The sequence below is a fragment of the Octodon degus genome, unplaced genomic scaffold (assembly GCF_000260255.1).
Source record: "Octodon degus isolate 3935 unplaced genomic scaffold, OctDeg1.0 scaffold00203, whole genome shotgun sequence".
NCBI classification, from domain to species: Eukaryota; Metazoa; Chordata; class Mammalia; order Rodentia; family Octodontidae; genus Octodon; species Octodon degus.
In genome coordinates, this window is record NW_004524779.1 from 1,677,515 (window position 1) to 1,691,242 (window position 13,728).

Consider the following 13,728-nt stretch of genomic DNA (forward strand, 5'->3'; position numbering starts at 1 on the left):
GACTGATACATCCAAGCGAGCTATGTACATTTCTCTCCTGTGGGAAGTGGAACTTTACTTTTCCCCTTTGGGGTTGGACTGGAATTTAAAAAACAACAACAACAAAAGTATGCTACATTAATGTAAGGTTGCTTGGGAAATCTTGAACTAGGGAAAAGGATACCTAAGAACTCTTGTACTGTCTTTCTTTCTTTTTTTTTTTTTTTGGAACCAAGGATTGAACTCAGGCCTTTGCACTTGCCAGGGAAGTGCTTATTCCACTGAGCCATCTCCCCAGCCCTGTCTTTCTAAACTTACTGCAGACCTGATGTATCCTGTTAGCCAGGTATAGTGATGGATACCAGCAACCTCAGCACTGGAGAGGCTGAGGCAAGGGGATCACCAGGAGCTCCAGGCCAGCCTGAACTACATAAAGAGACCCTAGTTCTAAATAAATAAGTAAACAAATAAATAAGATTTTAATAAATAATTTTACATAGAAAAATATACATAGCCCATAATTAGAATAATAATAAAATTTTACCTGGAAAGAAGTATAGAAAAAAAGAAATATATAAGAAAAATCATGGGGCTAGGCAGATGGCTCAGTAGAATAAGCGCTTCCCTGGCAAATGCAAGGGCCTGAGTTCAATCCCTGGTTCCAAAAAAAAGAAAAGAAAGAAAAAGAAAAGAATAAGCATGGTTCAGTTAGAATAATGGGATTATGGAGTGATTTTCCCCCTTTTTTATCTGCTTGCTGAATTATCTGTAAATTAGTTCATTGTTTTTTATAATTTAAAGAGTTAATTGTGTAGGTTTGTCTTAAAGAAAAAAGTCAACCTTTGAAATACAGAAGAGATATACAAAAGTATATTTCTATTTGGCACTGAACTCTTCTTGTGTGACTTTGTTACTTATTTATTTTTAAATTTTTTTTATGTACTTGGTACAGGGTCTCACTATGCAACTCAGACTCATAATGATCCTCCTGTTTTCAGCCTCCCCAGCACTGGGATTACAGGCATGCACCACCACGCCCAGACTTGATCACCAGCTCAGTGCATCCGAGAGCAGGGCCAGCACTACATGTGGTACCAGGGATCGAACCCTGGTCCCCGTGCTTGCCTAAGCAGGTGTTTAGTCTGTTGACCTATCTCACCGGCCCATATTATTTTTTTTAATTAAAAGGTCTGTCTTGTTTTGTTTTTGAGACAGGATCTCACTATCTCAGGCTTGCTTCAAACTCAAGGTGATCCTCCTGCCTCGGCTCCCAAATGCTGGGGTTGCAGATGGGCACCACTAGGCCTGTATTGCCCGTGTTTGCAGTACCCAGTGATTACATTCCATGTGTGGAGTTGGTACAGCTACATAGCACATGCCTCCATCTCTTGGTCCTCTTCCCATGGACAAAACATCTCTCCCACTATTTGCTATTATCTATATTTATTGTGTTCCCTTGGAGAACAACAAACAAGCGAGTGAATGAATGGAATGGATAGATGAATGCAGGGTGGCTGTTTGAATATAAGAAATGCCTGCTGCAGTTAAAGGTAGGTAGAAAAATGAGACAATTCTTTCTGTTTTTGGTTTTGTCTTTTTTAAAAAAATGTATTTGGTACAGGGTCTCACTACACAGGTCAGACTTGTAGTGATCTTCCTGTTTCAGCCTCCCCAGTGCTGGGATTACAGGTGTGTACCACCACGCTCGATCTCGGTGACCCCCTCAGCACACCTGGTGGTGGGGCCAGTGTGCATGCAGTGCCAGGGATGAACCAACCCTGGCCCCTGTGCTTGCCAGGCAGGCATTTAGACCACTGAGCTATCTCTCCCACCCTGGTTTTGAGACAAGGTTTCACTCTGTAGTTCAGGTGCCCTTGAACTCACTGTGTAGCCCAGGCTGGCCTTGAGCTTGGTGATCCTTCTGCCTCAGCCTCCAGAATGCATACCCAACCATAATTTATATCTCATTGCTAGACTTGATGTAAATTTTTCCACTTTTCTCATGAATGTCCTTTTCCATTTCCCGGGTCCCATCCAGGATACTGCATTACACTTTTGTCACCATGTCCTCCTAGTCTTGGTCTCTGACACTCTCTTGGTCTTCCCTTGCTTTTCATATCCTTAACAGTTCTGAGAACTCCTGGTCAAGTATTTTATAGAAAAAAGTTCCTTAAGTTGGGTTAGTCTTATACCTCTCTCCTCAGACTTGGGGTTACGAGTTTCCTACTGACTGGGTAGAATTCTGAGAGAAAGACTGAGGAGCTCTTCTTTTGTGTTTATGAAATCATTTGTTTACATCAGTACAGATTCACACATACTTGATATCCCCTCCCCTTTTTTTTCATGCACCACTGTACTACAAAACCTCCCCATGTTACCAACATGGTTCATCTCACTACTTTCTTTCTCCTTTGGTGTCATCTGTATTATTTTGCAGCAGAATGCTCAACTTGGAATATAAGTTCAAACATCAGGTTGTGAAAAAAAAGAGCTGGGGCCTGGGAGATGGCTCAGTAGAATAAGTGCTTGCCTAGCAAGAGCAAGGATCTGAGTTCAATTCCCGGTTCAAAAAAAAAAAAAAAAAAAAAAAAAAAAAAAAAAAAAGAAGAAGAAGAGCTAGTGTTTTAGTACAAATGGAGACCCGATTCTTTTGCTTTAAACACAACTTGGGGGCTGGGGAGATAGCTCAGCAGTATAAGTGCCTGCCTGGCAAGCACAAAGTCCCAAGTTCGATATCTGGTACCGCATGCTGGGCCAACCCTGGAACTGGGCATGGTGGTGCACACCTATATTCCCAGTGCATGGGAGGCTGAGACAGGAGGATCACTGTAAGTCTGAGCTGCTATAGTGAGACTCTGTATCAAATAAACAAACAAATAAATAAAAGTAAACACAACTTGGGTCCCACAAGAGCTTGGACCCCGGGTCAGAGTGGAGCTGCCTCTCCTGTACACCTGTATGTTCCCAAACCCCCAGAAATCAATACAGGCTCGAACCAGGTGCAAACACCATCACAATGGGGCTCTAGTTAGAACCTTTCATAGTTCCCTGCACGCGCGCGCACACACACACATACACACACACACATACACAATCTGGCCAGGATGTTGGCAACTGGGGTTTCTCAAATATCAGTGGTCCAGAACAGCTAAATACTCTGCAGGCTTTTGATTCCTTTGTAACCATCATTTTAACAGCTGCATCTAGTTTTGGGTTTTTTTGTTTTGTTTTTATGTATTTAATGCAGGGTCTACAGAGTCTCACTACACAGATAGGACTTGCAGTGATCCTTCCTGTTTTTCAGCCTCCCAAGTGCTGGGATTATAGGCACATTTACAGTCTCAGGGCACCCCATGGGCAGAGCTGGCATGGCAGACCAGGGATTGAACCCGTCCCCTGTGTGTGCCTAAGCAGGTGCTTTAATCCGCTGAGCTATCTGACCGGCCCTTGCATCTAGTTTTGAGTGTTTTCCATTATTAAGTGTTTACTTTCACAGCACTGCAGTAAACATCTCTTAAAATAATGTCTTATGATGCCCTGGTGCTCAGCAATGGGCGTATGGGGGATGGAGGGGTAGATCGGTAGATGGATGGATGGATGGATGCTGAGTTGGCGCTATAACCAACAGTACTTTTACCTTTTCAACAATCGTCACCCTTGGCCTAGGAAGATCTAACATCTAAGGCGAGTGTTGAGAACTTGATGAAAATCAAGCTTTGCCTTCCTGTGAAGTATACCTGGTGTGCGACAGTACATGAAGGGCGTTAGCAAAGTAAAAATTCTGTACTGTGGCTATTTCCTGTGGCTTGGAAACCATTCGGTCAGCTCCATGCTCCATGGTTCTCTCCAGTTTATGCCGTAGACATGAAGACCCAAATCCCGGGGGCGCTCTCAGGCACGCAAATACTATCCTACCTCTCCAGGTGCAGTCCTGGGAAGGAAAGAGCTGAAGATCAGTCATGAGGCCAGCGCAGGCTCTCTGGAGCAGATCTCCCCTGATAGCAGCCAGGCAAAGCCCAGCAGAGGGTGCACCCATAGAGGCCGGGGGAGGCAGCGGTGGCAAGGACGTGTTCAGAGATTTGCAAAAGTAACCGAGTGGATTCAGGGGCAAGGGAGAAACCGAGAGCACAGGTAGTTACAGGGAGGTCAGGAAGATCCTGTTCTTCCTGTGCAGCATACTTCTCACCTTTGGTGTTCCCGCCACCAGGCTGGCAGGGGACCTGGAAAGAGTAACACGATTCCCTAGAGGCTATCCCTCGTCTCCAGGGAAAGCCACCTCCACATGGAATGGTGATACCCACACTGCAGGTGTGTTGCAGTCCAGATCGCACAATCAGACTACAGGTGCTAGCATCAGTCAGCTTCATATACACCTCAAATTGGTGTAAATGTCCTATTCAGCTCCCTTCCACTTTTTTTTTTTTTTTTTTTAATTTAATTGAGATAGCCTGGCTCGCCTTAAATTCACTAGGTCTTCTTGGCTGGCCTAGAACTAAGTCACAGTGACCCTCCTGCCTCAGCCTCCTGAGTGCTGGGTAACAGGTGTGCACCTCCACACCCAACTGCCTATTCAGGCTCTTTTAGAAGGAAGCAGTCAGGCCTAGTCAGCTGGTGGTGACACAGTAGGCAAGTTACTATGAGCCACTGAAGCTGGTCCCAGGTGCAGCTGCCGGGGAGCACTCAGCACCCCCAGCACTCTCCATCTCCTAGAGCAGAGTGCACTCAGCTCTGGTCCGAAGAACATCAGGCTTGCAGGAGAAAAGTGTGGGCCTCAGGCAGTGGGTATCACTAACACTAGAAAAAAGCCCTTGGATAGCCTGGGTGTTGGGGGGACCAGCTGATCAGAGCAAAAGAGCCAGCGCGAGGAGCTGGGCAGCATCTCTTACCCCCAGACTCTAAGCTGAAAGCATCAAGGGAAAAGGAAGCACTGCGGAGCCCACCTTTGCCACAGTGCCGTAGACATCAATGCCTCCTCCTCCTCCTCCTCCCATCGCTGGCTACCAACATCCGTCCACTGTAACGGCCATTACTCTGCGCAGGCTCAAAAGGTCTGCAAATCCCTGCTGCCTCGGTCCCTGCCCTTCTCAGAACGTTATTTGTCCTTAGATTCTATCATTTATCGCAGAAGTCAATCGTGTATAGCACAAGGAACTACTGTGTGACTGACCAGGTCTGACACCTGACACAGAGAGGAAGTCAAACGTGAAGAAATTTCAGACCGAGGTGACTAAGAGTTAGATCTGGAACTCTTTATGCTGGTTTTAGCCACACTGGTTGGAGATGACAGTCACTGGGGACACTGCACCGTCTGTCACTTGAGTTCTCAGACGTGCTCCTCGCAGGGACACACTGGGGACCATACCCTAACACAAAGGCAGGCACACACCAGGCAGCTTTATGTACTTAAGTTTATTAAAGATGACAATGGACCTTTAGGCTGTGTGAGAAGAGCAGCTGGTGGGATTCCAGCTCAAACACGAGCGGTGTGTCCACCACCATAATGCTTCTACTTGGACTTGCTCCTTTGTGTTAAGGCAATAAAAGCACTAGGATATTAGCAGAGAAAGTCAGTAACAGCCTCATGTGAGTGGCAATGTCTGCCCTCCACTATTCTGCAACGTCTTGACTCTCGCCTCCACCTTGGAAGCAAGTCTGCTTTCCCTCTATGTACAGAGAGGACCACCCTCCCCCACGTCCTGCAGAAGGGACTCTTGTCAGTGCAGTCAGTGTCTCCCCGTGACAGCCAGGGCTTCCCAGGTAAGCTAGGTTGCAAAGTGCTTTCAAAATATCTCTTCCTCAGCTCTCTGTACCTGACTCTCCAGTAAATAAATACAAGGGTTTTTGGCCTGTGATGACAGCTTAGTGGCAGGGTCACTACACATAGCATGTAAAGGGCTGGGCGGGGCCCAGGAAGATGGCAGAGTTTGGCTCTGGTCCCATGTGACAGGAAACAGGAGAGTTAAGGCTCCAGTGCAGTGACTTGGTGTAAACAGGTGGGTTTGAAATTTAAACCAAACCAGGAAGTAGAATTCACCACTTTTACAAACACGAGTCTGAATTGGGGGCCTAACCTTGGTGAAATGTGCAGCAAGGAGAGAGAACTTCCAGTCAGTCCTTCAAGACAGGACGAGACCTGGCTCTTGGAGCCTTACCGTGGGCTGGGACGAGATCCAGCCCAGAGTCTCCCAACCCCAGGTCTGGGCAGAGGATATAACACCCAGACCGCTATGACAGAGCTTCACTGTAGCTGTTACTTTAATGTCCCTTCCACTTTGAGACACCTGCATCCCCCAGCTCTGATACAAATCAGCTTCCACAAACCATGTGTGACTTTCTGTGACTTCCGGGGCAGTGCCCAGGCCAAAGCTTTCTACCAGTGACCAACCATTGCAAGATAAGCATCTTGTCAGTCCCAGAACACTGCCAGGTTAGGGCACGGAGCGCCACCCTCAGAGAAGCAACCCTGATCAGTGTTTCATATAACAGGAGTTACAGCAATTTCAAGGACACCGTAAACATGTACTAAGCGCCAGCCAAGTGCTTTTCCCACCAAAATTCACACTAACATGGGTGTGGGGAGCATGTTAAAATGAGTCATGGGAAAATGGTTGAATGATTGAATGTCACCGGGGTGGATAAAGAGCTAAGTGCATAATTGACGTGAAGACTCGTTATCCCAAGAATGCAGGGACATTCACATTCACATCCACAAAGTGTCAAATTTTCTAACACTACAAATAGCAGGAAGGGTTTTCTCTGACTCTGAAAAAAGAAACTAAGGCAAGAGATCAGTCACCAGAGAGGGTCCCATTTGGTGGCACAGGGACAGAGAACGGAGCTGGGCAACCACCATGACCATGAGACAGGACACAGCAGTAAGGGACACACATTAACATGGCAGAGCAAGGTTTCTGTCTTTCCATTAGGGAATCAGGGACTCGCCTCAGCTTGAAAGCCAGCACCTGCACCCAGCAGCACCTTAGTAAATTCTCCCTAACACCAGCCATGCCCCACTCACACTATGGCGCAGGCTACACCTCGGCCGGGCCTTTGGCTCAGTCCTGTGCTTTGCTTCAAGCCCACCAGGGAGGTGAGGAAAGCCAGTGTGAGCCACCATGTTTGTCTCCAACACTCTGTACAGGGACATCACAGCTCCTCTGTCTCCTCAAGGTTTCTGAGCTTGGACAATAATGACTGCTCTTACAGCCCCCAAAGTGCCTACGCAAGCCTGACAGATGCCCCCATGGAATCTTGTTCTCTGTGTTTCTCCCTATTTTAGGACCCGGATGAAGAAAACCCCACCCACTGTGACAGCAGCAAGGGAGAAGACAGCTGGTTGAGAGAGGCCCAGCTCAGAGGCTCTAAAACTAAAAACAAATAGAGACGATACTGGAAATACCACCAGACCTGGTCCTATGGAGAAGACCATGGTGACAGAATGTGGTCTCACATCCACTCCCCTGCCAGGGGCATGAGAAGCTTTACTTGAGACCATGTCAGTCCTGATGGAAGGTGCTGGTGCCTACTAGTTAGTTACCACGACAGACTGGACCCATCAGCCGAACAGAGCTTGGCTACATGTGGATGTCAGACAAGTCATTAAAAAAATAATAATTTAGAAAAAAAAAAAGCCCCAAGGGTGAAAATCCTTCGAAGGGTGGCTCAGTTCTGCATTTTGTGTGACCCGAGCTCCAAGACAGAAGCTTCGTGTGCTTCCCTCAGGTGCCCTCTGGGACAGTGGCTTCAAGGCTCAGGGCCTCCGCGGGTTCCTCCTCGTAGTCCGACAAGTAGGATTCCAGGCTGTGCCTGGCCAGCAGCTCTCGCCGGGCCTGCAGCCGCTCACACCGGGGACAGCGTCCAGACTTGAAGCAGGCCTTATGGTAGCACGCTTTGCACTCTGTTCAGAGGAAGAGGCAAGAGGGAGAGAAACAGTCCCTTCTCACTACCACAGCCAGCGCTGTGGTGCTGGGACACACGGAACTGAACTGTGGCTACCAGGGGCAGCTTGGGGAAAGCAGCTCACTTACGCTGTCTCGCTTGCCCTGATCTGTAAACCAGCACCCACCTTCACATATCCGGCACTTTTGCAGCTCGAAAGGGAAGATGATGTCTTCCTCCTTCTGACAGAACTCACAGATGAAGCCCTTGGCTTGGCAGAGCTGGGAGGAAGCAGACAGGCAGCCAATGAGGAGCAGACGGGCCATGCAAAGAAACCCTCGAACATCAGGGGGTCCTAGTGACTCCAGGGACAAGGCTGGCCTGAACTCGGTGTGGGCCAGATGAGGTGGCAGCATCAGACAGGGCAGGCTGTAAGTAGGGATAAGAGAGCACAGGCTTGGGAAGCGCCTGCTGCAGGGCAGCTATCAGTGAGGATGGGGAAAGGAGAAAGGGATGGTGCCACAGAGTTCTGAGTGAGTCTGAGTAATGGTTTTATTTTGGTACATACATCACTGCTAATTAAAATGACATGGAAAACTAGGCTGTTCTCTCAAGTTAATGCCAGCCTCGAGTCAGGCTAGTGAGAAATGTGTCCAACACACAGTTCTACCTGTGCCTCCTCTAGAACTTGAATTCTGGGCCCATCTGCCACAGGAACACAAAGTGCACAGAGGCTGAGAGAGAGAGATTTAAAAATAGAAAGCTGAGGCAGGACTGTCACGAGTTTGAGGGTAGCCTGGGCTACATAATGAGCTCAAGGTCAGCCTGAACTACATACATAAAAAATAAAAATGAAGTTTCTGCAGTTCTGGCATGTTCAGTATACCACAAACAATAACTATCCTTGTAGATTACTTAAAAGTTTACCAAAGGCTGTCCCTGAAGCTATGTCCTCAGGGCTCAAAACTACTGAGAGGAAAGGATAGTGTGGACAATATTTACATTTTGCAGACTAGGAAATTGAGGTTTAACTAGGGCAAATTATCTGCTTTGGTTACAGTGACTGAAATACAGACATACAGCCAAGATTCTATGCTGGGGCTCCCTCCTCATACGAGACAGTTCTTCAGTGGGGCGACGCCAGCACCAGTTCCTCCTCTAACCCTTTAGAGTGGATGACTGCACTGCCCCCCTGCCCCCAGGAATGATGAGCCTGTCCCATCTCATTGGGAGTGCTGGCCAGCCCTCTGGCCTCCTGAGCAGAACAGTGAGGTCCCAAGTCCACCCCGCTCCCCAGCCCTAGGCGAGGGCCGTGCTTGCATCTCAGCGAGGCCTCACCATGCAGCGCTCCACGTGGGCAGCCCCTGCCTGTGTGAGCTCAGTCAGCCGCGGCCCCAGCTCCCCCTTCTTGGTGGCAGTCAGGTCATTCAGAGAGTACAAGTGGAGGTCCTCGGTCAGGTGACCTGGCACTGTGTCAAAGGAGTCCAGAAGCCTGCAGGTGAGGAGCAGCGGGCGGGGAATGGAATGAACATTTTGTCTGGAACACTGCAGTAAAAAAGCCCTATTTGGCTGCAAGAGAGAGAAGTTATGAGGCAGGTGACGTTTACTAGCCCAAGTGTGATGGTCACCCTAGCCTTCGCACACCGACACACATCTGGATGGCAGAAGTGACTTTATTTATAATCCCGTACAGAGTAATCCATGTCACCTTACACAGTGTAGAAGACTGCCCTGAACAGACTACCACAGATTTTCCCTCCACAGAGGGCAGCAGGAGTTACTGCTGTGGCTTCTCGTTTCCTATTTCTGGACATTTCTACAAACCCCTCCCCAACCTCCTTCTATGTCCCAGTGACACCACCCGTAGGGGTCCTGCCCTCCACATGGACTTACTCCTTGGCCAGCCGGCAGGTCTTGAACATGTTCTTCATGTGATACAGCTGCACCCGCAGCAGCTGGAGAGAAGACATTAGGGCAGGTGGGAGAGGGACCCGTGTGTTAGAAAGGCCAGTCAGCCCATGTTTCCTGCCTGTTCTCTATTTGGTACTACGCTCATTGAAGGGGCAATGCTGCTTGTGCCATCAAATGCTAGCTATTGCTTCAGACCTGCTCTCCTGAGTTTGGAGCTCTGACAACACAGACATCTAGGAAACGGGAAGAGGTCAGGAGAGTTCAAAGTGGGGGTATAGCCTGGTGGTGGAGGACTTGCCTGGCATGTGTGAGGCCCTGGGGTGCCTCCTCAACACCACACAAGAAAACGGAGAATAAAAAGGTAAGTAAACAGCAGGACGGTGACAAGGCCTGGCACTGGTGGAACCTGAGAGAGGACAACAGAGGGAGTGGTGGGCCCTGTCCAGGCCTTACCCGCACTTGGTTGAGCAGCTTGACCTTCCGGTAGAGGGCGCTGTTGATGTCCTGCACATTGAAGAGAGGGTCGTTCCAGATCTTGAGGAGCAGGTCCTTAGAGAAATTGCTGACATAATACTTGCTAAAGTCCCACTTGCGCAGGACCCGGCTGGGAATGACCATCTGGGCGTTTTCGTGGCAGCATTGACAGAAGTACTTGCCTAGGTACTCACAGTACCGCAGCCGCTTGATATAATCTGGAAGAACCAGGGCAGACATGACTGGCCCATCCATGTGCATATGCATGAGGCGGTTCTGCTGCTGCTCCAGGGCAGAAGGGGACAGCCTGTGTCCTATAGCCACCTTCTGTCTAAGCTCCCTGGAGCCAGCAGAAACCCACACAATGGATCCTGTGGATCCTACATCCTGGAGGCCCTGGAGGAAACAAGGCTGCCAGTGTTGGTGCCCTACTGTCCCAACCACCTGCCCTTTCTCCAGAGACAGCTCCCCTCTGTGGGCCATCATTCTTGCTAGTCCTCCTCCCCACTGGCACCCACTTTCCTTCTCTCCAGTTCTGCCCCTGACAGCCCCCTTTTCCCAGATGGGGAGTAGGCAAAGCCCTTGCTGTACAGAACACAGGAGCCAGGCCAGCCTCACCAGGGTCGGTCCGGATGCCACATCCTGCGCAGCGGTAATTCTGCTTGGCCACAGCAATCTTCCTCCTAGGGAAAGGTGCAGGAGAGGGTTGGCAGGCTGTGCTACAGGAGGCCGCCAGCTACAAAGGAGGAGGGGGTGATTCCAGGAAGAGAGAATTCACCTGAAGCTTTGGACAGAGCTGAGGGTTGGAAGGTTAGGGTTTAGGTCTTGGCAGTGGCTCTCCCCAAGAATGAGCCAAATTTTCTGTACCACACAAACATGAAAGAGCAAGGAGGGAGAAATGCATCCAACCATCTTAAAAGGAAAGAAAAACCAATAGGCTCATACACTAGCGGGACAGGGGATGGGAGCAAACAGCGTGATGACCACTTATTCTGCAGAGGAACAGGAAGATGGAGAATAATGCGGGAACAGGGGTGGGAGCAGAGACAGGAGGGGAGGGTGCCCGTTCTGCCCAGCAGAGCTGTTCCTCTTTCCGGAAGAGCACAGCGGGTACTCACGTCGGGGCTGGATGTACATTAAAAATGATCTGCGGCCGGGGAGGGGCCCACTCCAGGTTGCCACGCACACGGATCCGTAGCTTGTAGATGTCTGCGTGCTGCCCGTCGTCTGGCGAGATGGGCAGGGAGTCGGGGATGGGCAGGAGCTGCAGGGTAGAACGTGGGGTGTGGGAGAGGGTGGCCAGTGAGCACCTGCCTGATTCATAGGCTACGGTGGAAGCAGGACTGGTGAAAGACTGCAGGCACACTGCAGGCCAAGGACTGCAAGGAACGCTGGCCTCCAAACACACTAGAAGGCGCTGGGAACTAAAAGTGAGGGCCCTAGACGCAGCACTTGGGGTGTGGCAAAGGGCCTCAGGCTTTCAAGACTTGTGCAGTGTATCAGAAGTTGGCCACAAAACAGAAGGTCCAGCTTGAGCTACAGCTCAAGCTCCATGAGCAGTCATGTGGCCTAAGGACAGCGAAGACTCCAAAACATTAAATAAGCATCCATCTATCCATCCATCCATCCATCCATCCATCCATCCATCCATCCATCCATCTATCCATCCATCCACCCACCCACCCACCCAGCCAGCCAATACACGTGTAGAAAATGGTTTTCACATACAAGGGAGGGAATAGGAGAGCAAAGGACAGCTGGGCTCTGCACCTACCTTCTGAGGGGCATCGTGCTCTGGGACCAGCCACTCCAGCTCTGAGGCTGCAGGAAGCTGCATGCCCTCAAACTGTTTCAGAAGCCCCATGGCCACCGCCTCAGCCGACGTGGAGTGCAGGCAGCAGTGGGATCTGGCAAGGGCAGAGGGCAGGGAAGCTGAGCATAGGGCAAAGACAGATGCCCGGGGCCTCCCTAGGACTATCCTCAGGAGCTGCCCCGCTCCTCGCTCATCCTCAGCTGCCTGCAGTGGAAATGTGCTGCTCTTCACAGCCTAGGGTCGGGCTCACATCTCACTGGCACTGCAGGAAGTAACTTCCTTTCTCTGAACTTCTTTCAAAAATAAAGTGAGGAGAGCTCCTTTGTGGGCTTCAAAGGGTCATCACCCTTCCCACGTGGAGTTGGGTCTACAGTCAGTTTGATTTGATGAACAAAATTCACAATCACCACTCTTCCCCCTGAGCCTGGATCTTCTGGGACTACAGGCAGGCAGCAGAGGAAACATAAGATGTGCTGTGCCTCTGGCGTCCTGAAGGTCCACCCTTCTGAGACCAAAGGTTTCCCCTTCATTCTTTCTTCCCATCACTTGACCCTGCCCCCTCTTGAATCAAAATGGCTTTACCTATGGCTCTTCTCACCATATGCCAAGAACTAAGTTTGTTCCTCCCAAGGCTACTAAAACAAAACAAAACACAAATCAAACCTACTCACAAGGACTGGGAGGAAATGAAGGGTTTGCTGTTCGAGGCCATGCTCCTTCTGACATTGGCATCTAAATGGAAACCAGAAATAAGGCGAACAGGAAGTTGAGAGTGAGGAAGGGGAGGTAACCAAACCACCAAGGGGCGCAGCCTGCTAAGTGCTTGAGGGGGCAGCTCCCCACTCTGTCTTGGGCGGGGCTCAGGGAGCGACGAGCTCTCTTTAGTCATTTGGCTCTTCAGTCACAGGCAGGTGGAGTGGGCGAGGGGGCACAGGGACTGGGAAGGCCAAAGAGGGCCCAAGGCCAGGTGGGAGTTCAAACTCAAGAGTGGCACATAAGGACCCAACCCCTAGCAAGCACAAATACAAAAGAATGATTCAAACCTGTCCTTTCATATCTAATTTCAACCTTAAGTGGACAGAGGCCAGAACTCTATCAAGTGAAAAGACTTTTTCCCTTTGTTAATCCCACACTCTCCTGAACTCTCTGTGTAAGCTCTGCACATGAGCCACACACTCATGACAGCACCCACCCTTGGCCATGAGTAGCCCCATTTGTCACGTTTCCACTGTATGTGGGATTTTTTTGTCTGTACAGCTAGATTATAACATTCCCTTGTGAGGAAATGAGGGTGTGTCTAATTTTTCTTGGTCTTAAAATTTTTCTTCATCTTAAAATATTTAACACAGTGGCTGGGGATTTAGCTCAGTGGTGCAGCACCTGCCTGGCAAGCATGAGGTGTTGAGTTCAACTGCTTGCACCCAAAATAAAACAAAATTAAGATAAAATACTTCATATACAGTTCTGTATATAAGCATATACTCAAATAACATTGCTGACACACTAATGACTTCAGAGGTGTATACCCAGCAGGTTAACAGAATTGAGATTTGTTCATTAGATTTCATTCACCATTTTTTTTTTTTTTTTTTTTTTTTGGTACCAGGGATTGAACTCATGACCCTGTGCTTGACAGGCAGATGCTTATGCCACAGAGCTATCTCAGCCCTTTC

General features: G+C 49.3%; 1 protein-coding gene across 4 annotated transcripts in view; it reads right to left on the reverse strand.

Moving 5' to 3' along the window:
- Positions 1 to 6,070: 6,070 nt before the first annotated feature.
- The window catches only part of Rubcn (RUN and cysteine rich domain containing beclin 1 interacting protein), a 78,939-nt gene continuing 71,281 nt past the window's right edge, over positions 6,071 to 13,728 (reverse strand). For all 4 annotated transcript variants that reach the window (XM_004644555.2, XM_012517665.2, XM_023704739.1 and 1 more), the window contains 9 exons: positions 12,727 to 12,787; positions 12,017 to 12,149; positions 11,361 to 11,506; positions 10,861 to 10,925; positions 10,222 to 10,460; positions 9,751 to 9,812; positions 9,196 to 9,349; positions 8,045 to 8,138; positions 6,071 to 7,876 (listed from right to left, as the gene is read on the reverse strand). In XM_004644555.2, coding sequence (XP_004644612.1) covers positions 7,698 to 7,876; positions 8,045 to 8,138; positions 9,196 to 9,349; positions 9,751 to 9,812; positions 10,222 to 10,460; positions 10,861 to 10,925; positions 11,361 to 11,506; positions 12,017 to 12,149; positions 12,727 to 12,787 — 1,133 coding nt within the window. In that variant the 3' untranslated portion in view covers positions 6,071 to 7,697. The remainder of the gene's footprint in view (positions 7,877 to 8,044; positions 8,139 to 9,195; positions 9,350 to 9,750; positions 9,813 to 10,221; positions 10,461 to 10,860; positions 10,926 to 11,360; positions 11,507 to 12,016; positions 12,150 to 12,726; positions 12,788 to 13,728) is intronic.